A 23,606-nucleotide genomic window follows, 5' to 3' on the forward strand; every position below is an offset into this window, starting at 1 on the left:
GTGTAGTGAGATGATGCACAGAGTGTTGTGAACGGCGGGCAGTTTGAAAACGGCAGGATTTTGTGACACTGTCCAGCCTGATGGACACTGATGCCCCACACCCATCTCCTTTGCTCCAGATGCTTCTGCAGTTTAGGTCTGCAGCACATCCAGGCGAGGGTGAAAAAGAAATTCAGACCTGGCCTGAGTCTGCCCTTGGTCATGATATTTTGTTTACTTAACGTGTTTCCTTTGGAAAAGCTTGATGACTCTGGGCTTCTGCCACTGAAAAGTAACTGCGAGGTTACCAAGCCCCAAGTCTGACTTGCAGGATGTTGTTACCAAGCTACACCTGGAATAATAGGAGTTTGTTTTCCAGAGATACCTGTCAGGAGGAAGTGAGCGCAGCCCTTCCTGCCTCTTGACGCAAAGTCCTGTTCACACATGGTCTTCTGTCTGGAAAAGACTGAAAACAACATTAGGCCTGAGCATTCACACGTCCTTGCTGCCCATTACTCACTTCCTGTCTTCAGATGTTAGGGTATAGCTGTTAAAACAGTTACCGTATTTTCCCAAGGAAGAAAAACTATGATTATCGGCGATGGTGAGGAGCCGACTAGCGAACTGTTGGAGGACCAGGTCTGTAGACATCCTTAGTCCATATGCTCTCACGCACTTATTAATAGCTAATGAATGCGCTTTAGTCCAGTGGTGAGTCTGTATTGAATTGTATGTTGTAGCGATCCCCAGATTTAATTGATGTGCAGTAAATGAATGAATGAAATGATACTTTATGGACTAAGTACTGATGATTTTGATGGTTCCTAGGAGAAGGCAATGGCACCCCACTCCAGTACTCTTGCCTGGAAAATCCCATGGACAGAGGAGCCTGGTGGGCTGCAGTCCATAGGGTTGCAAAGAGTCGGACACGACTGAGCGACTTCTCTCACTTTTCACTTTCCTGCACTGGAGTAGGAAATGCCAACCCACTCCAGTGTTCTTGCCTAGAGAATCCCAGGGATGCAGAGCCTGGTGGCTGCCATCTCTGGGGTCGCACAGGGTCGGACACGACTGAAGCGACTTAGCAGCAGCAGCTGAGTTAAAAAGTAGATAGGTGTTCTTGCAATACATGTCCTCATTTAAATTTCATAATAATAATAGCAACAACATAGCAGTAACAGTTATATGTGATTGACAAGTATGTGCCACTGTTCCAACGGCTTTGCATACATTTAAAAAAATTATTTAATCCTCATGACAATTCTATGAGATAGGTCTTGTTATAATCAGGTGAGGAGGTGAGGTTCAGAGAGATTACATACCTGTTCGAAGAAGCCCAGCTTGTAAAGTAGAAAGAAAAGGGAAGTTAGATTTAAGATTTGAACTGAGATCCTCTGACTCTAGGGCTTCCCTAGTTGCTTAGTTGGTAAAGAATCTGCCTGCATTGCAGGAGACCCAGGTTCGATCCCTAGGTCTGGAAGATTCCCTTGAGGAGGGCATGGCAACCCATTCCAGCATTCTTGCCTGGAGAATCCCACGGACAAAGGACCTGGCTGGCTCCAGCCCATGGGATCGCAAACAGTCGGAGACGACTGCGACTAACTTTCCTTTCCTCTGGCTCTGGAGCCCTTATTAAACTGGTGCATTTCATTGCCTCTCTGAAGAAGGCACGTGTCCCTCATTTTACAAAGGGGGCTCCTAAGAGTTAGAGAGCCCCTGTCACCCAGTGTGGCCGCTATGCAGCTAGCAAGCATCTAGTCATCAGGAAGTGGGCAGCAGGGTCTTACGTGGTGTGCAGCCATGACCCGCCCTCACTGTATCAGAGTCATTCAATTCTGCATCTCCACGAACTGCATTCCAGAAGGAACCCAGAACCTGACGGATGGAAGGGATTTTAGAAGCAGCTGTTTCTCTGCAGAGTAAAAGAATCTTTGCTGCCACGTGGGAGATAGCTCATCCAGTTTCTGCTCGAATGTCGCTCACAATAAGGAACTCACGACTTCACAGCGTTTTCTCACGTTGAACCCAAATATAATCTCATCATTTGTGCTGACTGATTGCGACTCCACCCTGCAGAGATACACGTAGTGAGTTTGGTACAACTCTCAGTTATTTAGGCGCCGTAAATATTCACTTTTGGGTTAACTTCTTTTTAAATTTTTTTATTTATTTACTTGGCAGCTCTGGGTCTTTGCGGCGTGTGGAATCTCATTCTCTGACCAGGGCTGGAACCCAGGCCCCCTGCTTTGGGAGCACAGAGTCTTAGCCCCTGGACACCAGGGAAGTCCCTTGGTTGATTTCTACTGATGGTGACTGACCATTATGGTGTTTCCTATGCCAAATTCTGTAGCGGTCTTTACTTATATTAACTCATTTAATCCTCAGGACAATCCTATGAGATAGGTGAAAAATAACACATTAGGAAACTGTCCTTTGCTCAAGAGCTAGCGGATAGAAAAGACAGGAATTGGGCTCCTCAGACTCCGGACTTTTTGTCTTCACTACTGTGTTCTGTCTCTCATTTAACCCAAGGTTTCTTTATGTCTTGAACCTTTAGCACCCCGATTCCCCTGTTTGCGTGCGTGCGTGCTTAGTCGCTCAGTCGTGTCTGACTCTTTCCAACCTCGTGGACTGTAGCCCGCCAGGCTCCTCTGTCTATGGGATTTTTCCAGGCATGAATACTGGAGTAGGTTGCCATTTCTTCTCCAGGGCATCTTCCCAACCCAAGGATCAAACTCTCATCTCCTATGTCTCCTGCATTGGCAGGCGGATTCTTTACCCGCCGAGGCAGCATGGAAGCCCCTCAGCTGCCGTAGGATTTTGTAAAACGTCAGAAGGCGCATCCGCCTAAGGCAAAGGGTTTTGCGCACACAGTCACGGGGCTGTCTGTCAGTGATGACACAGAGAGCAGGATAAGGACTGTTCTCTTAAAAACCAAACAAGAATGCCGGAAGAGGCAGTTTCCCAAGGAATCACAGGGTATTTGAAGGACAGGAACCGTACTTCCCAGTCCTCGCAGGTGAGGAGGAGACCCGGGAGGTGAAATGACTTGCCCAGGGCTGGAGAGCTGGTGAGCACAGGGTCGGAACTGCAACCAGGTCCCGACGCCCAGGACCAATTCTCTTTCCAGCTCACCACTTGGCCTCCTGAGAGGTTAGCTGTAGTTCCTGAGAAGTCTGATTTACCTCTTTCATCATTTTTTGGTCCCCTTGGAAATACTGATGAGCTCCCGCTGCATCTTCCCTAAGATGACCCAAGGAAGAGAAGCCTCACGTGTGTTGCGTTTTTGTCAGCAAACCCCACTGTCACCAACCTGTCCCCCATTTGCAAATTGCACTGGTGGTCTGAAAACTGAGGTTTCTTGCCTCCAGCTGATCCCTTTCCCCCTTAATCACCTTGGGAAATGTGCATTTCATGCCCCCATCCCTTAGAGCCATGAAATGTCTCTTTCCCTCCCTGTAATCTGGAAATCCCTTTTCTGTTGTTTCGCTGTTATTTTTAAGAGGAAAACTTGCTCGTGACAGAGGGACTTGCTGATTCTTCAGAAACCAGCCTGGTAGGCGAGTTGCTTGGATCTGCCTGAAGCATTTCCTCATTAGTAGCCCCTGTCTGTGTTTCCTTTCAAATGTCAGCTGGCCTCCTCAACAAAGATTTAATTGTGGCAACTCGGGGCCTCTGCAAACATGGGCTTTACTGTTTTTTTTAAATCTTCACATCTGTCCACCTTGCAGATGAAAAACTGGAAACATACTGAAAGCGACTTGGTGCCTTATTGGTTTGGGGACCGCTTCTTACTTCTCTTCTCCCCCTCTTCTGCGAGAGAAGACTGAAATTTTAATTGCTCAACCACGTTTTTTACTTCATGATGCCCAGGAAGGCATGGTGTATTAATTAGTCCCGAGTAGGAAGCGCCTAGCCCGGCCTGGCTGCGTCTTGGATCAGTTTCAACAGCTCTTTGCCCGGAATTACTGTCTGTGAGCGCAGGGAGGTATGATTATGGAGACACTAGCTGCTCAGTTCTGCCGGGTTAAACCCTCCATTACAGACACATATTACAGCGCCTTCAAAGGCACTACTGAAGTGCTGCAGTTTAACAGGTCAGGCTTACAAAGTCTCTTGTGTTACCAGCAGCAGCCTCTTAATTGGATGTTTTCTCCCAGTACAGAAAAATGTTGGCTTAAATACATAGACATACACATACACGCTCACACACTCACACTCACACTCACCCAATTAATTTTTTTTCAAGTGTGAGAAACAGTGTCACTTCGTGGTTAAAAGGAAGGGCTCTGGAGCCAGGCTGCCTGGGTTTGACTCGTGTGTCTGCCACTCCCTGCCTTCTAACCTGGGCGTATGATTTGCTCTCTCGCTCTCTTGCAGACTCTTTGGTTAAATGGGAATGCTTGCAATGTCTGTATCCCAGGATTGCTGTGAGGTTCAAGTGAGTACACAGCAAACACTTAGAGGGTTCAAGGAACCTAGTCGTCCTGTCCTTCACTGATTGCTCCAGTACGTTTACTTGTGTTCACGTCGTATGTGAAGTTGCTCAGTCGTGTCCGACTCTTCGTGACCGCGTGGACTGCAGCCCACCAGGCTCCTCCGTCCATGGGATTCTCCAGGCACGAGTGCTGGAGCGGGGTGCCACTGCCTCTCCAGATGTCCGCATAAAGAGACGTAGTGCTCCCCAGGGGCCGCTAGTGGCACAGAACCGCCTGCCGGCGCCGGAAACCCGAGAGACGAAGGTTCGATCCCCGGCTCAGGAGGATCCCCTGGAGGAGGCAGGGCACCCCGCTCCAGTGTTCCTGCCTGGAGAATCCCATGGACAGAGGAGCCTGGGCCGCAGTCCATGGGGCTACAGGGAGCCGGACATGACTGAAGCGACTTGGCACGTGTCTTGTAAAGTCTAGTTGCGTTAAGCTGGCGTGGTCAGGGCTGTCTCCCTGTGGCAAAAGCTAAGTATTGTCCCCTTGTTTTATTCCACAGTAGTAGCCTCCCTTCTCACTAACTTTCAGCTGGGTTGGCATAGAGCTGTCCAGAGTTAAGAGTAAATTTCTATCTAGAAGTGACCATGTGACTAAATGCTGGCTGATGGGTTGTAAGCAGATACTGTGTCGGCTTCTTAAAACTGACCCTGAAGGAAGAAGGGCAGTGTGTCTTTTACTTTTTCCTTCTTCCTACTAATGGGAATTTGGTCATGATGGCTGGAACCCAAGCAGCGCTGTTGGGTCATTAGATGGCAGGTTGATGACGTACAGCAGGAAGCCTGAGGACCTGAAAACTTCAGGGAGCTGAGAGTTACCCTGGCAACCCTTTTGTTTCACCCTAGACTTTCAGTAAAAGAAAAACAAATCTCTGAATTATTTAATACACTTATTACTGTCAAATCTAGTCTTAGTACATGTACGCCGATGTTCGCTGCAGCTCTGTTTACAATAGCCAGGACAAGGAAGCAACCTAGACGTCCACTGACAGACGAACGGATGAGAAAAGTGTGGTACATACACACAATGGAATATTACTCTGCTATGAAAAAGGACTGCATCTGAGTCAGTCCTGATGACGTGGATGAACCTAGAGCCTATTATACTGAGTGAAGTAAGTCAGAAAGAGAAAAACAAATACTGTATACTAATGTATATATGTGGAATCTACAAAGATAGTACTGATGAGCCAATTTGCAGCAATGGAGATGCGGACATTGAGAACAGACTCTCGGACACGGCTTGGGGGAGGAAGGAGAGGGCGGGACATGTGGAGAAAGTAACGTGGAAACTTACATCACTGTAGGTAAAGTAGACCGCCAACGGGAATTTGCTGTATGACTCGGGAACTCACATGGGCTTGGTAACAACCTCGAGGGGTGGGATGGGGAGGGGGTGAGAGGGAGGTTCAAGTGGGAGGGGACACGGGTAAGCCTACGGCTGACTCATGCTGATGTTTGATAGAAACCAATGCAATACTGTAAAGCAGCTATCCTTTTCATTAAAAATAAAGAAAGAAAGAACCTAGTCTTAGGTAACCCTTTACCCTCCTTGAATTAGACCACACCAGGGGTCACAAAGAGTCGCACATGACTGAGCATGCACGCATGCATATGGACGCTTGATAAATGGAAGATCCCGTATCCATTTCTTCTCCAGACCTGGTTTTTTTGTATATACAGTGAGGCTTTAAATGGTCATTTTCAAGCTTACATGCAGGAAGCTATGGAGGCCTCTGATTCCAGACTTGGCACTAAGTGTATAATGGATGTTCCTTCTTTATCCCCCTTCCAGACTGAGGTCTGATTTTCCTTTCCTATGGAGTTGTGATAAAAATTGTAAATCAGAGTACATTATGTAAAAGGGTTTCCCTGGTGGGTGACTCAAGAGACTCAGGTTCAGTCCTTGGGTTGTGAAGATCCCCTGGGGGAGGATATGGCAGCCCACTCCAGTGTTCTTGTCTGGAGAATCCCATGGACAGCGGAGCCTGGCGGGCTGCAGTCCACGGGGTCGCGCAGATGACGCAACGGAAGCGACTGAGCATGCACGCATGCACGCTATATGAGACGGCTTTTGTTCTTACCCCTACTTAGCTACCCTTTAAAGTCAAGTTCAAATGCCGCCTACTCCAAGAAGCATCCCTGGATTGTCGCATCTGCAACACTCACCCCTCCTCCAGCCAGAAGGATAATAACGCAATCAATGGAGAATTGTCAAACGACCTTGGGTGTGGTACTTGAGTTTCCCACTATCAATAAGTATAATTCAACAATACAAAGCTAAGCAGAGTTCTAGCTTCTACAAAAACATACTCGGAGATAAAAGAAAAATTCAGCAACATCAGAAGAGGTCTGTTTATTCCAGTTTTTAGACAGCTTAAACCTGTCCCACTGAATTGTCTGCCTTTGTTCACAGTCATGTCTGTGCTCCTTTTTAAATGGTTTTCCTTAAAATGCACTGTTCGTGAATAAGCTTTCTATCTGCAACCTGTGCTAACAGGTTTGCAGCAACCAGGGAGCTGTTTTCTCCCAATTGCATTTATATTCAGTGAAAATCTTGAAATATTTTCAAATATATCTTGGTGCTAAATGACATCTCCTCTGTCTTAAATTAATAATGGCTGGTTTTAATATCTACGATTGGATCTCCCAATATAAACCCATATTGCATGCATCTGGGCATGTTTGGTCTGCTTATTGAATTGTTGTGACCCTAACCTGTCACTCAGACTCCTCGGTGCATTTTTCTGATGAGTTCTTCCAGCGCCCTTTCTTCTTGTTACAGCGCATTCTGCTTCATGCCATCGCTTATGGACTTGTTTATGCCGCAGTGTTTGGTGGGGTTAGGTTTATGCCACAGTGTTCGGTGGGGTTAGGTTTATGCCTTCACTTATATACTTGTTTATGCCGCAGTGTTCGGTGGGGTTAGGTTCATGCCGCAGTGTTAGGCTCTGGAGAAGCAGATCCTCTGTCTGGGGGATGGAGCAGTGGGCCGGTAGTCTCTCGGGCTCGATGACTTCTGATATCCAAGAACAGTGTTCCAGAGCAGGAGAGCAGCTCAGAGTGTTCTCAGCAACACATGGCAGCTAGGATACAGGTCCTGCAGAAAAGGGTCTGCTGGCCCACGACAGCATCCACTATAGCGGCCTGAGACTTTGTTGCTCTTCAGCATGGAAACCGCGTTCTGTTTGTCCCTGCAGTCTCCAGCAGCCTGACTCCGTGTGTCCTAGAGGGAAGCCACTAGTTTGTGCAGCTGAATTGCCCAAGATCTGGAGGCACTGCCCCTTGGGTCTGCCACCCATTTTAATCCACTGCCATTTGCAACAGCAGATGCCGTTAAGGGCCCCGAGCAGCAGAGAGCCAGGCTGTGTGAACTGTAGGAAACGGACGTGGAGCTTACGTTGCGCGTTCCAGGATCCAGGTGCCTTGTCAGTGTGAATGCTCTCTAAGAACCAAGTGCCTAAGTTCAGAATCAGCAAATAACATCTTAATGTGTGCTTAGTCCTCGGTCGTGTCCCACTCTTTGCGACCCTTTGGATTGTAGCCCGCCAGGCTCCTCTGTCCATGAAATCTTCCAGGCAAGAATACGAGTGGATTGCCATTTCCTTCTTCAGGGGATCTTCCTGGTCCAGAGATGGAACCCAGGTCTCCTGCATTGCAGGCAGATTCTTTATCATCTGAGCCACCAGGAAAGCCCCAACTAACACCTTAAGATCAAGTAAACATATCAGAGAGCAGAATTTCAGTCTGCTCCACTCAGCTCTTAAATGATTGTTTCTTTAAATTTTAAAACACAATGTATAACACAATGGCTAAACATGAGAAATTATATAAAAGAGCAATAAATGAATAATAAAGGTCTATTTCTCCATCATCTCGAGTTTCATATCCACTCCCAGAGCTAACTACCATTAACATTTTCTTGGACTTCTGTCCATAAACTGTAGTAGCTACACAGGCATACATATCTATGATTGTATACACAAGTAACCACAGTATATGCACTGTTCTCTATTGCTTTTTAAAAATGGATAGTAGATCTTACAGGCTTCTCTACATCAAGACATCTGCATCTATCCATTTTTAAATGAACGTAAAGGTGCCTTACGATTTCTTTAATCTGTTCCCTTTTATTGAACCTTTAGGTTGTTCCTAGTTTTCAGCTCTTACAAGTAATATTTTTGCCATCATAGATGTCTACCATTACATAGATGTTTTTCTGCGTATTTCTTTACATACATGTTCTCAGCACTGTTTTTTGAAAAGATTGTCCTTGCTTCTGAACAGAATAATGGTAATGTGGACAGTCAATGTGGGTACCAGATACTCTACATCTATACTGAATAATTGAGCTTCTTTTGACTAAGATATGCTTTCGCAGTCTCTGTTCATTTGTTTCCCAGCCTCTTCCCCAGAATGCACCTTATAATCAGAAAAGATAGACGTTGTCATAATCGGAAAACCTGAGAGTCATTCTGAAGTTCAGGCCATCTTAATGGCAGACTGTAAAAACCACGGTGGCACCTAAGGAACAGACAACTATTATCCGGGGAATGTAAGAGGGTCCTGTGCTGCTGGTCCAGCGCGCTCTCCGAAAGCCGCAGCCCGCCGGGACCCTCAGCGCTGACCGAGGCTCTCTGTCCCCTCTCTGCTTGCAGTGAAGTACATGCGCGAGGCCACCCCCTACGTGACCAAGGGCTCGCCGGTGTCCGAGATCGGCTGGGAGACCCCGCCGCCCGAGTCCCCGCGGCTCGGGGCCAGCGCCCCGGACCCGCTGGCGTCGCAGCCGCCGTCCTTCCACCGAGACCGGAAGAGCATCCCGCTCAGGATGTGCTTCGTCACCCGCAGCCTGGCGCTGGCCGACCCCGAGAGCAGGTACGAGTGGGCAGGCGCCTCCAGCTGCGGTCCTCGGGCGCAGCTCCTGTGTGTCAAGCGCGCCCCCCTCCTCTCTTCTTCCCTCCTCCTCTCTCCTTCTTCCTTTATCCTCATGAGGAATCTATGTGTTAAGCTCTCCTTCCGGAAAATGTTGAATCCATGGAGTCAGGATCTTTTGGTTCCTCGCGGGTCTGCCTCTGCCGGACGCTGGGCCAGTTTCTCAAGCGCTGAGCCTCAGTTTTGGCTTCTGTAAAATGGAAATAATTGAAATCCATACTTCCCTGAGTTATGAAGACTGAATGAGGAAATTCACGTGAAGTAGTTAGCCCAGAGCAGCCGTCCATGAATACAGGCCGTGATACTGTGTATTACTGATGTCGGGTGGCAATAAGCATGGGCTTCCCCAGTGCTCAGTGGTAAAGAATCTGCCTGCCGTGCAGCAGCTGCGGGACTGCTCAGTCCCTGGGTGAGGAAGACCCCCTGAAGGAGGGAATGGCAGCCCACGCCAGTATTCTTGCCTGGAGAACTCATGGACATGTAGCTTGGTGGGCTACAGGCCATGGGGTTGCAGAGAGTCAGACAGGACGGAAGGGAGTGAGCACCCGTGCACAGGGATAAGCGTATCAGCCTCCCTGGGGCCCTCATCTGTGCCCTTGGAAGGTTCAGGGAGAGGATCTTCAATGCTGTTTTCTGCTCTGAACCTCTCTTTATTGTCAAGAGAGGAAACAGAGGTTTGGATCCAAGTCTAGGATGCTGTTTCCCAAAGTCTGTGTGTGACTTGTCACAGCCTAGATGCATAAACCAATCCATGGCAATCAGGAGTCCAGGCAAGATGAGCAAATATTTGGGGTCTCTCTTCCCCCCAGAGTCTTCATCTCCTCCGCACAGAAAATGTACATCTGGAATGAAAAGAAAAGATGTGTAGAAAGGAAAGAGGGAAACGGAGCCGGCGAAGGGGGAATCTTGGTGACCTTTGCATCCACATTTAGATGCTAAAAATAGACAGCTCTCCTGGCCCTTATTTATAACAAGTGTGGGACAGCTGTGACCCTCCCGAGGAGGAAGTACTTGGCTAGGTTCAGGGCTGCTGGTGGGGAAAACCCAAAGGAAATAGAAACAAGGAGAAAGTGGCCTCCTTGGCTCCCAGCTCGGTGCTGTTTGGTTCTCTTCCCTGTGAACTTAGGCTGAAGAAGCTGCCGGCCCTTCTGACCCCAGCCGGCTGCCCTCTCCTCTGTCAGGGATCAGAGATGGGCCTTTGTATGAGACAGCCCGCCTCCGCAGAAGAGAGCAGAGGAGGCGGGGAGGGCAGTTCTGAGCGGGCCCTGCCCGCCCCGGTCCGCACGCCTGCTGCGTTCCTGCTGCCTCCGGGGCCACCGCGCGGCCTCCGCACTGACTTTCCTCTTCCCTGACTTTTTTTACCCACCCAGTCAGAACAAGTCCTTTCTCCCAAGAGTCTGAGGTCTGAGACTTCAGATCTGATGAATTCAGAGCTTACCCACTGCCGGTCTTGTGCTGGGCAGCATGCTAATTACTTTAGCCCTGGCACTGCAAAGTGCCCGCGCCTTCGGGTGAGCCTAGCCCACAGTTTTTTTTTGGTTTTTGTTTTTTGTTTTAATAGTCTATCTAGGGTTGCAAAGATATCTGTGAATTAGTTGCCACATTGACTAGCTGGGAAATTTCACGTTAAAAAGCCAGATTTCTGCTTTTCTAGAAAAATCAGAAGATCTAATGATACCCTTAGGCCTACGTTGCTGCAGGCAGGGCTCCAGTCTGTAAAGAGCCCAGAAAAGACCTCTCCTTCCAAAAGAGAAGGAGCTCTTCTCATCAGTCCTAATGCCTTACGCTTAAGGGATTCAGTAACACCTGCCTGCCTGTTCCGTTTCCGCCTAGTCCTTGAATTTGTAACCACGCTTAGACCCCTGTGTCTCAGTCATCCACCCATTCCACAGATAAAGATAACTGAGGCTCAGGGCTCATATAAGTCCCTGTCTTCATAACTAGTATGTGATACAACTGGGATTTCATCTTGTTCCCATAGAGTGGGTGACAGTGTTAGCTTACCGTTACCAGAAAAATACAGAGACTAGGAAACTTGGGCTGTCGTAGAAGTGGTTAATGCATTGGGGAGAGGGTTTGAGACAATGTCTAGGGTTCCTTTCATCTGTGGACTTTAATGCTATCACATTTCTCCCAAGCGTTTAATTACCTTTTAAAGACTCTTTGGAGAGATATCAGGCTTTAGTTCAAAAAGCTTATTTTATTGAAGTACAGTTGATTTACAATGTTGTGTTAATTTCTACTATATAGCAAAGTTATTCAGTTATATTATACATATATACATTCTCTTTAGTATTTTTTTCCATTATGGCTTATCCAAGGATATTGAATGTAGTTCCCATTTTTTAAACTTTCATGTTGGTGCTCTTCAGGTTGGTCTCTGGTGAGTGTAGGTAGGGCCTCCTACGTGGTGAGGGAAAGTTTGTCCTCTGGGATGTGAGGGTGTGACTGCAAACGAGAATCCAGCTAAGCCAGAGGGTCCAGGAAGGGATTTTGGTCCTAACAGATCCAAAACTGTTGACGTAAATTAACCGTTCACAGCAAATCTGTGTATCATGTCACCATGATGCAAACTTTACATGTCTTATAATTTTTTCAATTAAACCTCATTAAAACTGAAAAAAAAAAAAAAGACCAGGTGACACTGGTTGAATAAGAGAAGAAAAGACAAAAGCAACAAATACTCTGTGGAACTCCAGCCACATGCTAGGCAGAGTCTATTATACCATTCAAAAATACGGACTTTGCAAGACTTTCTTGGTGATTCAGTGGTTAAGGCTTCCAGCTTCCCAGGCATGAAATGCAGGTTCAGTCCTGGTCTGGGAACTAAGATCACGCATGCTGTGTGGTACAGTCAAAAACATTTTTAAAAAGAAATATGGTATAGGGCTGGGCAGATTATACAAGGCAAATGCAAGCTAGCAATGAAAACAAACAAAAAAGCATCAGTTTCTCTTGATATATGACAGGGTAAAGTCCAGACTGAAAAAGTGCAGAACAGGACAAAGAAGGACTGACTTATGCTTAAGGTCAGAGTTCACAAGAAACAGATCTTTCAGCAGTTATGAACGCACATCAGGTGATAGAGCAGCCTCTGCAGCAAAACCTGCATAGAGTGCAAGGAGAGACAGAAGCTCACTAACATTATGTGGGTCAGCAGACTGCTCTCAGCCCAAGACAGGGCAGTTGGGCAGAAGATAAACAGAGGCACAAAAGACCCAACCAGCATAATTAAGGGAGGTATGGGTACATCACAGTGTTTGTACCCTGATAATAAAGAATACAGTTTTCTTTTCAAAGCTTATAGAACATTCCCCAGATTAACCACAGATTAAGTCCCCAAAAATTCTGTAAGTTCCATAAGGCAGAAATAATGCAGACAACATCCCCTAATGATTGTGGAATGAAACTAGAAAGTCAGTAACAAAACCAAAGCCCAGAAAGCCTTTCTTCATGGATTTTTAGAAAGCTCTCTCTGAGATAAACAGCTCTTGGGTTAACAGGGAAATAGAAACTGAAAGTGTAGCTTTTTAAAAAGTAATAAAAATAATGCATATATTAAATATGAAAGGGAAAGAAGGAGAAAGAGAGGGTGTTGACTTGTATCAGCTAACTCTGTGGTGGAATCTTAGCTCCATAACTTATGTGTGAATTTAAGTATCTCATTTGGTCCAAATTCCCTCATGTCACAGGTGCTCTAATCTCTGGTTCAGATGCCTGTGCGCGCTCAGTTGTGTCCGACTCTTTGCGACCCCATGGACTGTAGCCTGCCAGGCTCCATGGGATTCTCCAGGCAAGAATCCTGGAGTGGGTTCCCATTTTCTTCTCCAGGGGACCTTCCTGACCCAGGAGTCAAACCTGCAGCTTCTGCGTTGGCAGGCAGATTCTTTACCACTGAGTCACCTGAGAGGCCAATCTCTATTTCATAGACAGTGAAATTTAGTTCAGAAACAAGAACTGAAGCCAACAAGAAATCTGGGATTCAGACCCAGGCCTGGCTGACACCAAGCTCAACCTCTTAAGCAAGATACCCTGTTGCTTCCAGTTTTTAGCACGTGACCCGTAAGCACCATGACCAGGAATTAACGGTCTCCTGGCTGCTGAAGCCTCAGCTTCTCGGGGCTAATCCCCTTGGCTGGTGAGAGTTTGTATTAAAAGCTCTAATGTTCAATTTCTCAAATCAAAACAGCCTTAGAACAGCAGGTAGCATTGCTGCTCTTTCCGTGAAAAAGGCCTCCCAGCAGGCACTGAACCCACGAGAGGGCGTCACTGCTAGCGCTGCTTGTCGAGGACTGCAGTGGTTTTTTCTCTTTGGATCCACCTCTTAAATGCCTCTCGTGTTTCATGGCCCCCGCTTTGCCTTCATGGCCACTGCCCTCGTCCAGGCCCAGACTGTTCCGCACCCTGGAGACCGCGATCTCCAGCCTCCGGGCTGAGGATCTGAGGATCTGTGGCAGTGTCAGATTGGAAACAAAGTGCACAGCAAATGTCACCTGCTTGACTCGTCCTGGAACCACCCTGCCGCCACCCCTGGCCCATGGAGAATTGTCTCCCATGAAACCGGTCCCTGGTGCCAAGAGTGGGCACCACTGGTCTGCGCTATTTGGGCAGATTTCTACTGGATGCTTCCCTGGGGGCTTGGATGGTAAGGAATCTGCCTGCAGTGCAGGAGACCCGGTTTCAGTCCCTGGGTCGGGAAGATCCCCTGGAGGAGGGAATGATTACTCACTCCAGTATTCCTGCCTGGAGAATCCAATGGACAGAGGAGCCTTGGTGGGCTACAGTCCACGGGGTCACAAGAGTTGGACGTACCAGCAACTAACACCCTGACTACTTTCCGAGTTTCTAGTTTGCCCTCTGTCATGCCCGATGTCTGCCCTACTCACAGCCAGCCAAGGGAGTGTGAAACGTGCAGAATCTGTCCCTTTGGCCAACACGGCTTCCTGTCGCCTTCGCTAGTACTGAAGCTCCTCGGCACCGGGATTCTGCATCTCTCCTGACTGTCCAGCCCTGCTGCCCCTGCAGTTTGTGCCCAGGAGTGCTCAAACGCCCGAGCCTGCCCTGCGCTCGCCTCCCTGACAGCCTCCGAGTACCCGTCGGCCTCAGCACATAAGCCTTGTGTGTAGATCCGTTCATGACAGCGTCCTTTATAATGATTTACGACTGTTTCTAACGTGATTACCCAGTTCCGAAAGCCAGAAGACCCTTGAGGTCTGGGATGCCCCAGCTTCAATATCCCAGCTTTCTAAAAATTGTTATGAGGAGAGATAAGCAGCAAGTGGTAGAGGACATGGAGGGAAATATTGAGAGTAGGTTCCCCTGAATCCTCACATACTCTTGTCACCATTGCTCATTCTCCATGTTTTCTGTACATTTGAAATTACTTCTTAAGAAAGAGTTAAAGACCTGCACACTGCCAGAAAATCTCAGCTTTCTAGAACATTGCTTGATCCAAGAAGGCCTTCAAAAATACATGCCATGTTAATAACTGATAAATGGCATATTTACCTGCCCATCTGGAGTAGTATTCTTACCTTTCCAGAAAGTTCTTTTTAAACAATCTTTCACTAAATAGTCTTGGGAATAAGAGGGAAAACACCATTCTATCCTGCCAGGCTCAGCAAACTTAAATCAAGAGAGTTAATTACCCAAGACTATTACTGGTTAAAAGCAGGTGAGCCAATAGGGAGGGTGGGGTGTAGAACTTTGTTCATGACTCTGAGTAAAACTAACAGTAACCGATCCTGCAGTAACCTTCACGGGTAAACTGCGGAGCAAGGGGCCCGCGCTCTTGTTCAAAGGTTTCCTTACGTGTGCGCCTCTGCTGGCTCTTCCTGGCCTTTCTCCAGTTGCAGTGGGCGGGGCTCTTCCCTCCCGTGGGGCGGGGGCTCTCGGTGATCGGCCTTCAGTAGCTGCTCATCGGCTTAGTCTTATGTGGGATCTTTCGGGACCAGGGATCGAGCCGCATTGCAAGGCAGACTCTGACCCGCTGGACTGCCAGGGAGGCCCGCAGCACACACTCTTTTTGTGAAAAACAGTGTACATCTCTGTCTACTGCGTACAAGTGAAAACTTCACAGGAAGCGTTGCTGTGGTCCCAAATGGAAGCGCTCCACTCAGCACGCCGTGGTTCCGAGGGTGCGACCTGACAAATCCTATAGTGTGCACGGATTCATTCCCTCAAAGTTCCCTCAGTGATGTCACCACAATTCAGCACCCAGACTTCAGTCGCTCTGTCGTGTCCGACTCTTTGCAACCCCATGAACCGCAGCACGCCAGGCCTCCCTGTCCATCACCAACTCCCGGAGTTTACCCAAACTCATGTCCATTGTGTCGGTGATGCCATCCAACCATCTCATCCTCTGTCATCCCCTTCTCCTCCTACCCTCAATCTTTCCCAGCATCAGGGTCTTTTCAAATGAGTCAACTCTTTGCATCAGGTGGCCAAAGTATTGGAGCTTCAGCTTCAACATCCCAGACTTCAGCCACAGAGAATCAGAAACCTCCTTAGAGACACGGTGCATCCATCTCCAATGCCAAGGGGTGGGCACATGTTAACCAAACAAGTCAGGATTCATTTGTAACAGGCAGTACGATTATCAAGCAGATGGAAACACTCATATAGGAGGATCCTCAGGTCCCCATTAGCAGCAGGCCATATTGGGAGACCAGTGTAAATAATAAGCAGAATACCAGAACTCCAAGTAACAAAAACACTGCAGATTTTCGAGGCAACCTAAGCAACGCATTCTTTCCGCACAGGCCAGCTCTGTGAGAAATTCAACTGTCACCAAGGTTATCAAGACGAGACGTGCCAGTCGACCCTAAGAAATGTATTTTAGACGAGGAGCTGGAAGCCATGCCTTCCCAGGTCCAGAGGTCTCTGCCAAGTGTCTCCTGCCCCGTCGTGCCTGTCTCTCTGCGACCGCATGGACTGTAGCCCGCCAGGCTTCTCGTTCATGGGATTCTCCGGGCAGGAGCATTGGAGTGGGCTGCCCTTTCCTCCTCCGGGTGCTCAACTGGGACTCCCGTCCCCGGGTCTGTGTGTAGACGGGCCGGGGTTCCCCAGGCGGCTCTCCCTTGCTGTCTTAGATTCACATGGTCTTATTCCTGATGGGATCAGAACAGCGGACTGAGTTTTTCCCACATGCTACACCAAGGTGAAACGTCCCACATGCCACAGCTGAGGAGGGTTTACACGCCACACCAAGGTGAAAGGTCCCACGTGCCACAGCTGAGGAGGGTTTACACTCCACACCAAGCTGAAAGGTCCCACGTGCCACAGCTGAGGATGGGTTACACGCCATACCAAGGTGAAAGGTCCCACGTGCCACAGTTGAGGAGGGTTTACACGCCGCACCAAGGTGAAAGGTCCCACGTGCCACAGCTGAGATTCTTCACAGCCAATAAATACATTGATTAAATATCTTCTTCAGAAAAGAAGACTACTGAAGAATTCCTGCCAGAGTACACGGTAGTACATCCAGAGTAGCATTCATGAGGTTTTATAACCATCCTCACTCCACAATGAGTCCTTGTTTGTGAACCATGTTTTTCCTGGTAAGAGGCTCTAAAGCACGTATTTTCTTGATTCTGTTTTCCTCACTCTTGGTTGGACACATCGTGGTGGCCTCATAACTGAAAATATCACCAGCAGATCATGATTGATGTTAACATTTTGGAAACAAAGAGAAAATGTAAAATCAATTTATAATGGTGCTATCGTAAGTGGACATAATTTAAGTATCTGAAAGAGAGGCCCAGATTAAAACCATTATCAATGAATAAAACTGTGGTGTCAAAGTTAGAAAATATGGGTTTGAATCCCAATTCTGTCGCTTATTCCCTTCAGCTTTAGGCAAAGTATCTAATCTCTCTGGTTCCCAGGTTCCTTATCTATAAGATGTGTTTTATTTTAAAATACTGACCACATAAGAGTGCTGTAATGTAGATATCCTGGCCGCATAACCATGGCCTAAACACAGCTTTCAACCAAAACATCCTCATCCCTGGGTACAGGAGGGGTGGAGGGAGAGGGTGGGGGTTCTTTCCAGCAGAGAGGAGTTTCTGGGTCATCTCGCCAAGCTGCTGAGCAGAAGTTATTTGTAAGACATCCTTTCACAGAGGGTTTTAGCCTGTTGAAACGAATGGCCTTCTGCAGAAAGGTCAGTTCCAGTTTCCTATCTCCTGGGCTCACCAAATCTTAGCTCTCATCTGTGTATCTAGAAAGACTTCCACCCACCCAGCATTCCCGGGCACCACCCCACCCACAGCCTGGTTCCAGGGGTGCTCATGGTCAGCTTGAATGCTCACCCCTTAGTTTTCAAGGCTCAATACCTAGGAGGCCTTGTCTTTCTTGCCAGCTTAGCATTACATTAGAACCTAAAAAAGCCAGCTTGTCCTATCACCCCGTACCCCCCGTGTCCAGGTGTTCACCACAGAGGGTCTCTGAGTTGGCGCTGACCACCTTTGTGCTGGAGCTGGAAGCCTCCTCGCAGGGCTACGGAAGTGCGTGTGGTCGGTCGTGTGTGTCCTGAACAGAAGTCAGTGTTCTAGTTTTCATCCTGTTTAAAAAAACAAGCTTTACTGTCATGTGGAAAACTGAAGACAGACGAAGCGAGCACCAACCTCTGGACGGCCCACCACCGCCCCCTGCCCGTGTGGGCTCCCCCACTGCCTAGAGCACCAGTTGGGCCTCGCTTACTGTCCGTCTGCACCTGTCCATTGATCTCCCTGTCTCTCCGCTCTTGTCTCTTGCTCTGGTTTGGCTGCGCTGGGTCTTCCTTGCAGTGTGCAGGCTTCTGGGCTGCACAGCGTGGGGTCTGCAGTGACTGGGCCCAGTGTCTGAGGCAGGAGGGCTGAGGCGCCCTGCAGACCAGGGGTCGAACCCACATCCCCTGCATTGGGAGGTGGGTTCCTGACCACCTGGACCACCAGGGAAGCCTCTGGTCTTGTTTCTGACTTAGACAAGTCCAGTGAAATATTTTGTTACCGTAGGAAAAATGTGCATAAAACAAGAGATGGCCTTGGTGTTTGTTCTGACTGTGCTCACATCCTGCATTTGGGAAATATAGAGAATTGAATGTAAAGTGTATTTCAGCAAAAGATGGTTGGGAAGGGGGCATTCAGGGGGGCTGGGCTGAACCAGTCAGAAGTCTGACACAGGAAGCCCTAATCAGTTATGCATGTGTGTGCGTGGTCGCTCAGCGTGTCTGACTCTCTGTGACCCCGTGGACTGTAGCGCACCAGGCTCCTCTGTCCATGGGATTCTCCAGGTAGAATACCGGAGTGGGTTACCACGCCCTACTCCAGGGGGTCTTCCCAGCCCAGGAATCGAACCCAGGTTTCCGCATTGCAGGGGATTCTTTACTGTCTGAGCCTCCAGGGAGTTTTTTGTATAATTTTATTGGTGTGTCTCTTGTTGGCTGGGTCTTTGCTGCTGCGCAGTCTGCTCTCCAGGCGCCGTGCATGGGCTTCTCATCGCCGTGCGTGGGCTTCTCATCGCAGCAGCTCTCTCGCTGCGGCCTTGTGTGGGCTCCAGGGTGCGTGGTTTCAGCAGATGCGCCCCTGTACACAGGCTCAATAGCTGTGGCACTCCAGCTCAGTCACTCTGCAGCCTGTGGGGTCTTCCCGGATCAAGGATTGAACCCATGTCTCCTGCATTGGCAGGTGGAGGCTTTACCACTGAGTTCCCCGGGAGGCCCAGTTATATTGTTTTTCTCTCACATGCTAGTAAAGTAATGCTCAACATTCTCCAAGCCAGGCTTCAGCAATATGTGAACCGTGAACTTCCTGATGTTCAAGCTGGTCTTAGAAAAGGCAGAGGAACCAGAGATCAAATTGCCAACATCCACTGGATCATCAAAAAAGCAAGAGAGTTCCAGAAAAACATCTATTTCTGCTTTATTGACTATGCCAAAGCCTTTGACTGTGTGGATCACAATGAACTGTGGAAAATTCTGAGACAGATGGGAATACCAGACCACCTGACCTGCCTCTTGAGAAATCTGTATGCAGGTCAGGAAGCAACAGTTAGAACTGGACATGGAACAACAGACTGGTTCCAAATAGGAAAAGGAGTACGTCAAGGCTGTATATTGTCACCCTGCTTATTTAACTTCTATGCAGAGTACATCATGAGAAATGCTGGGCTGGAAGAAACACAAGCTGGAATCAAGATTGCTGGGAGAAATATCAATAACCTCAGATATGCAGATGACACCACCCTTATGGCAGAAAGTGAAGAGGACCTAAAAAGCCTCTTGATGAAAGTGAAAGACGAGAGTGAGGAAAAGTTGGCTTAAAGCTCAACATTCAGAAAACAAAGATCATGGCATCCGGTCCCATGACTTCATGGGAAATAGATGGGGAAACAGTGGAAACAGTGTCAGACTTTATTTTGGGGGGCTCCAAAATCACTGCAGATGGTGACTGCAGCCATGAAATTAAAAGACGCTTACTCCTTGGAAGAAAAGTTATGACCAACCTAGATGGTATATTCAAAAGCAGAGACATTACTTTGCTGACTAAGGTCCGTCTAGTCAAGGCTATGGTTTTTCCAGTGGTCATGTATGGATGCGAGAGTTGGACTGTGAAGAAGGCTGAGCGCCGAAGAATTGATGCTTTTGAACTGTGATGTTGGAGAAGACTCTTGAGAGTCCCTTGGACTGCAAGGAGATCCAACCAGTCCATTCTGGGGAGATCAACCCTGGGATTTCTTTGGAAGGAATGATGCTAAAGCTGAAGCTCCAGTACTTTGGCCACCTCATGTGAAGAGTTGACTCATTGGAAAAGACTCTGATGCTGGGAGGGATTGGGGGCAGGAGGAGAAGGGGACGACCGAGGATGAGATGGCTGGATGGCATCACAGACTCGATGGACGTGAATCTGAGTGAACTCCAGGAGTTGGTGATGGACAGGGAGGCCTGGCGTGCTGCGATTCATGGGGTCGCAAAAAGTTGGGCACGACTGAGCGACTGGACTGGACTGAACTGAACTGAAGGGTACACAGTGAAACAAAGCCAGGCGGTATGCCTCTTCGCATTCATAACAGACCTAAGAAAATTTGTAAGGCACTCCCTTTTAAATGAAAAGTAATTTTAAATGAAAGTTTAAATATTAACAAAATAATAAAGGCAGATAGTTTAAAAATCAAGTAAATCTATTTTGTAAAAATGCAATATGTTTTATCATTAATCTACAGCCCCTTTGTAAACTAATGCAGAGTCTCATGTCTGAGATCTGGGAAATTTTCTTTTATTATTTACTGGATAAAATTCTCCTGTTTCCTTTGCGCTCTCTCTCTGTTTCTGCTGTTGGAGGAGTATTGGGCCTCCTGGATTAATTTTCTAAGTCTATTTCCTTCTCTTTGCCATGTTTTTTTGCTCTATTTTTTGACCTTTCTCATGACTGTGTCCTGTTTGCATTTCAGCTATTGTATTTTAGCTCTTTTTGTTCTTTGAATGTTCCTTTTATTAAGAGAATTTTGTTCTTGTTTGGTGGGTGCCTAATTTTCTCTTACTTCTTGTAGAGTATCAATTCATTTAGTTTCTTTGCACTTTTTCCTTCTCCAGTTACCCTGTTCTGTCTGTTCCAATTTCATCTTCCTTGCTGGAGGTTCTCCTCAAATGTCTGGTGATCATTGCTCTCAGTTCCTTTTTTACGCAGAGAGACTAAGAAGCCTGTTGAAACCCATGTGTGTCGGGGGTGGGGCTTAATCATTGGTGAGAATTCATGTACAGTTGTTGCTTGGTGAGTCAGCGGTTCTGAGACACCTTCCGATCCTGCGCATCTTGGCGTTTGGAAGTTTGAGTTACTTAAGGGAGAACCGTCCCTCCTCTTTCCTTGGCCCTGGGTGATGGGGAAACCAGGGAATATCTCTCCGCGAGTCCTCTGAGCGTCCCACCACTCAGCTTGCAGAGCTCGTGCAGGGTGCTTGTTTCCAGCCCCGCGCCAACCCCGGCCCTCTCCCTGGAGGTTCCGAGCCCTGCATGTTTGCAGTCAGGGGGCTCACACGTCACTGAAATCCTGTCTTCAGCCCTCTAAGCTGTATCACTAAATTCCTTGCCGCTTGCTCTACTCCGTACCAGTTACCTGGCTCCACTGCTGTCTGTAGTTCAAACACATACTGAACTCTTGCCTGTCTTATTTTCTTGTGGGTTTTGTACCTATTTTGTTATCTTTTTATCGAGTTCTTTGAAGGGAGAAGATATGAACAGGGGTGGCCAAGCCACTGTTTTTCCCTAATAAGAGCCCTTGCATAATTTGCATCTTTGTATACAACAGAATGTACTAAAGGCTCATTTTAATGAGCTCAAACAACATTTTCATAGTCTTGTTATTTTTAAGAAAATCAGTTTCCTTCATAGATACACTTCAGTACTGTATTCATCCTAATTATCATACATTTTTAATCAGTGGGAGATGAACTAGTAAGGCAAAAGGGAATTTAACTATCTTTATTTAGCCTTGAGAAAAAGAGTTGAGGAGAGGGCTCTCCAGGCATGATTCTGTGATTTCATCAACACACAGTAAAGTGAGTTCTTTTGAGTCCATTCCTGTTCCTCTAAACACTGTTCCAGGAAAATCTGTTTCCCCTTTCCTGAGAGCACTTTGAGACATTGAACTTGACCATCTGGGTGCTGAGAGATTTCTGCTGACACTGACTCTCAATATTTAGGTCTCGATCCTTTGTTCTTGATATATTAATTGAACTCCATTTGGTTTGCAAAAAGCTGCCCCAGGACTTTCCAGCTGAGATAATGAAGCCTCTGAAAATAACCCCAACGCTGTCATGCAGGCATTCTCTGTTCAAGCAGGCATCTCCTACCAGGGTGTGGGGACAGGGAGAGAGGGGAAGTTTCAGGAGCAGTCCCTGCCTTCCTCCCTTCAACGCACACATGGAATTATTTTCCTTAGTAGAGAATGGGCTTGGGGCACAGAGAGCTGCAGACACCTTCAGAAAAACACCCACTTGGGCATTCGGGGCCTGTGTCTGTCGGCAGACACTCCCTCTGTTTCTAAACAACGCTCGAATGAGAGTTTTGACATTGCCAGTCCATTAGTACCTGGCTGAGATTGCTTTCCACTTTCACTTTTTAGAATGTTATTTATTTATTTGACTGTGCTGGGCCTTAGCTGTGGCCCACGGGATCTTCAGTCTTCATGGCAGCATGTGAGATCTGGCTTTTGTTTTTGCTTATTTTTAAGTTGTGGAGTGCAAATTCTTCACTGTAGCATTTGGACCTAGTTCCCTGGCCAGGGATTGCCTGGCATCTTGGCCACTGGACCCCCAGGGAAGTCTCTGTTCCCTTTTCTTAATTTCAACTTTTAAATGAGTAGTTTTGGGTTCTTCTTTGCTAGATACTGAAGCTACAGTGGTAATAGATAGAGTTCTTCCCCAGCACAGCTCACCATCAGGTGGGGAACAGGGACAAGGACACTGGACCTCCGAGCAATTCCATGGAAAGACACTGGGGAGATGAAGAGGGCTGTGGAAGCTGCCTCTCAGGACAGCTGCCTAATCCAGAGTCCAGGTTTTGGAAGCGGGTAGGCGGGGACAACGGGGAATGATTGTCAGAGAGGGTGATGTCTGTGCGGAGACCTGACTCATAAATCAGAAGTTAGTTAGGCCAATGGTTAGAGGTAGAGAGGCAGAGAAGGGATTCTTGGCAAAGGAAATAGTACGAGTCTAGGCACCAAGGCAAGAAAAGAGTTAGTTTTGTTGCAGAACTGGGAGAAGTCAGTCCTTTCTGGAGCTGTTGATGGGAAAACCATGCCAGGAGTCTGGAAAGGCTAGCACAATTGGGGTAAGCCAATGTATGGTTGGACTTTATCCTGGAGGGTCTGGAGCCGTGGAACAACATAACAAAGACCTCTCAGGCCTCACAGTGAAGTGTGGATGGAAGCGGGGCCAGGACTGGAGGCCAAGGAGCCGCGAGGTGTTCTTGCAGAAACGGAGACAAGAAGCAATCCGGGTGGCTACTAGAGTAGGACTGAGGCACTGAAGGGAAGCTGAGTGAAGCTGAGAGATTTTAAGAGAGAGAATCTGCAGGAGGTCACAATCAAGCAGGCCTGGAGGCATGAGGTGGAAGAAGGCGTCCAGAGCTCACCAGGACATGGACGCGGCACACATGCTGTTTCCCCAGTTCCTGCCCCGGCCTTCGGTGCATGACACTGCGAATGGGTGTGTTTTGGTGCAGGGTTGGGTGTAGGCA

At 47.8% G+C, this 23,606-nt stretch overlaps 1 protein-coding gene across 1 annotated transcript in view; it reads left to right on the top strand.

Moving 5' to 3' along the window:
- SNTB1 (syntrophin beta 1) overlaps positions 1 to 23,606 on the top strand; it is a 243,162-nt gene that overhangs the window by 93,801 nt on the left and 125,755 nt on the right. Inside the window, exon 2 of the mRNA XM_018058133.1 lies at positions 9,118 to 9,334. Within this exon, the coding sequence (XP_017913622.1) occupies positions 9,118 to 9,334 (217 nt within the window). The remainder of the gene's footprint in view (positions 1 to 9,117; positions 9,335 to 23,606) is intronic.

The sequence above is a fragment of the Capra hircus genome, chromosome 14 (genome assembly GCF_001704415.2).
Source record: "Capra hircus breed San Clemente chromosome 14, ASM170441v1, whole genome shotgun sequence".
Classification (NCBI taxonomy): Eukaryota; Metazoa; Chordata; class Mammalia; order Artiodactyla; family Bovidae; genus Capra; species Capra hircus.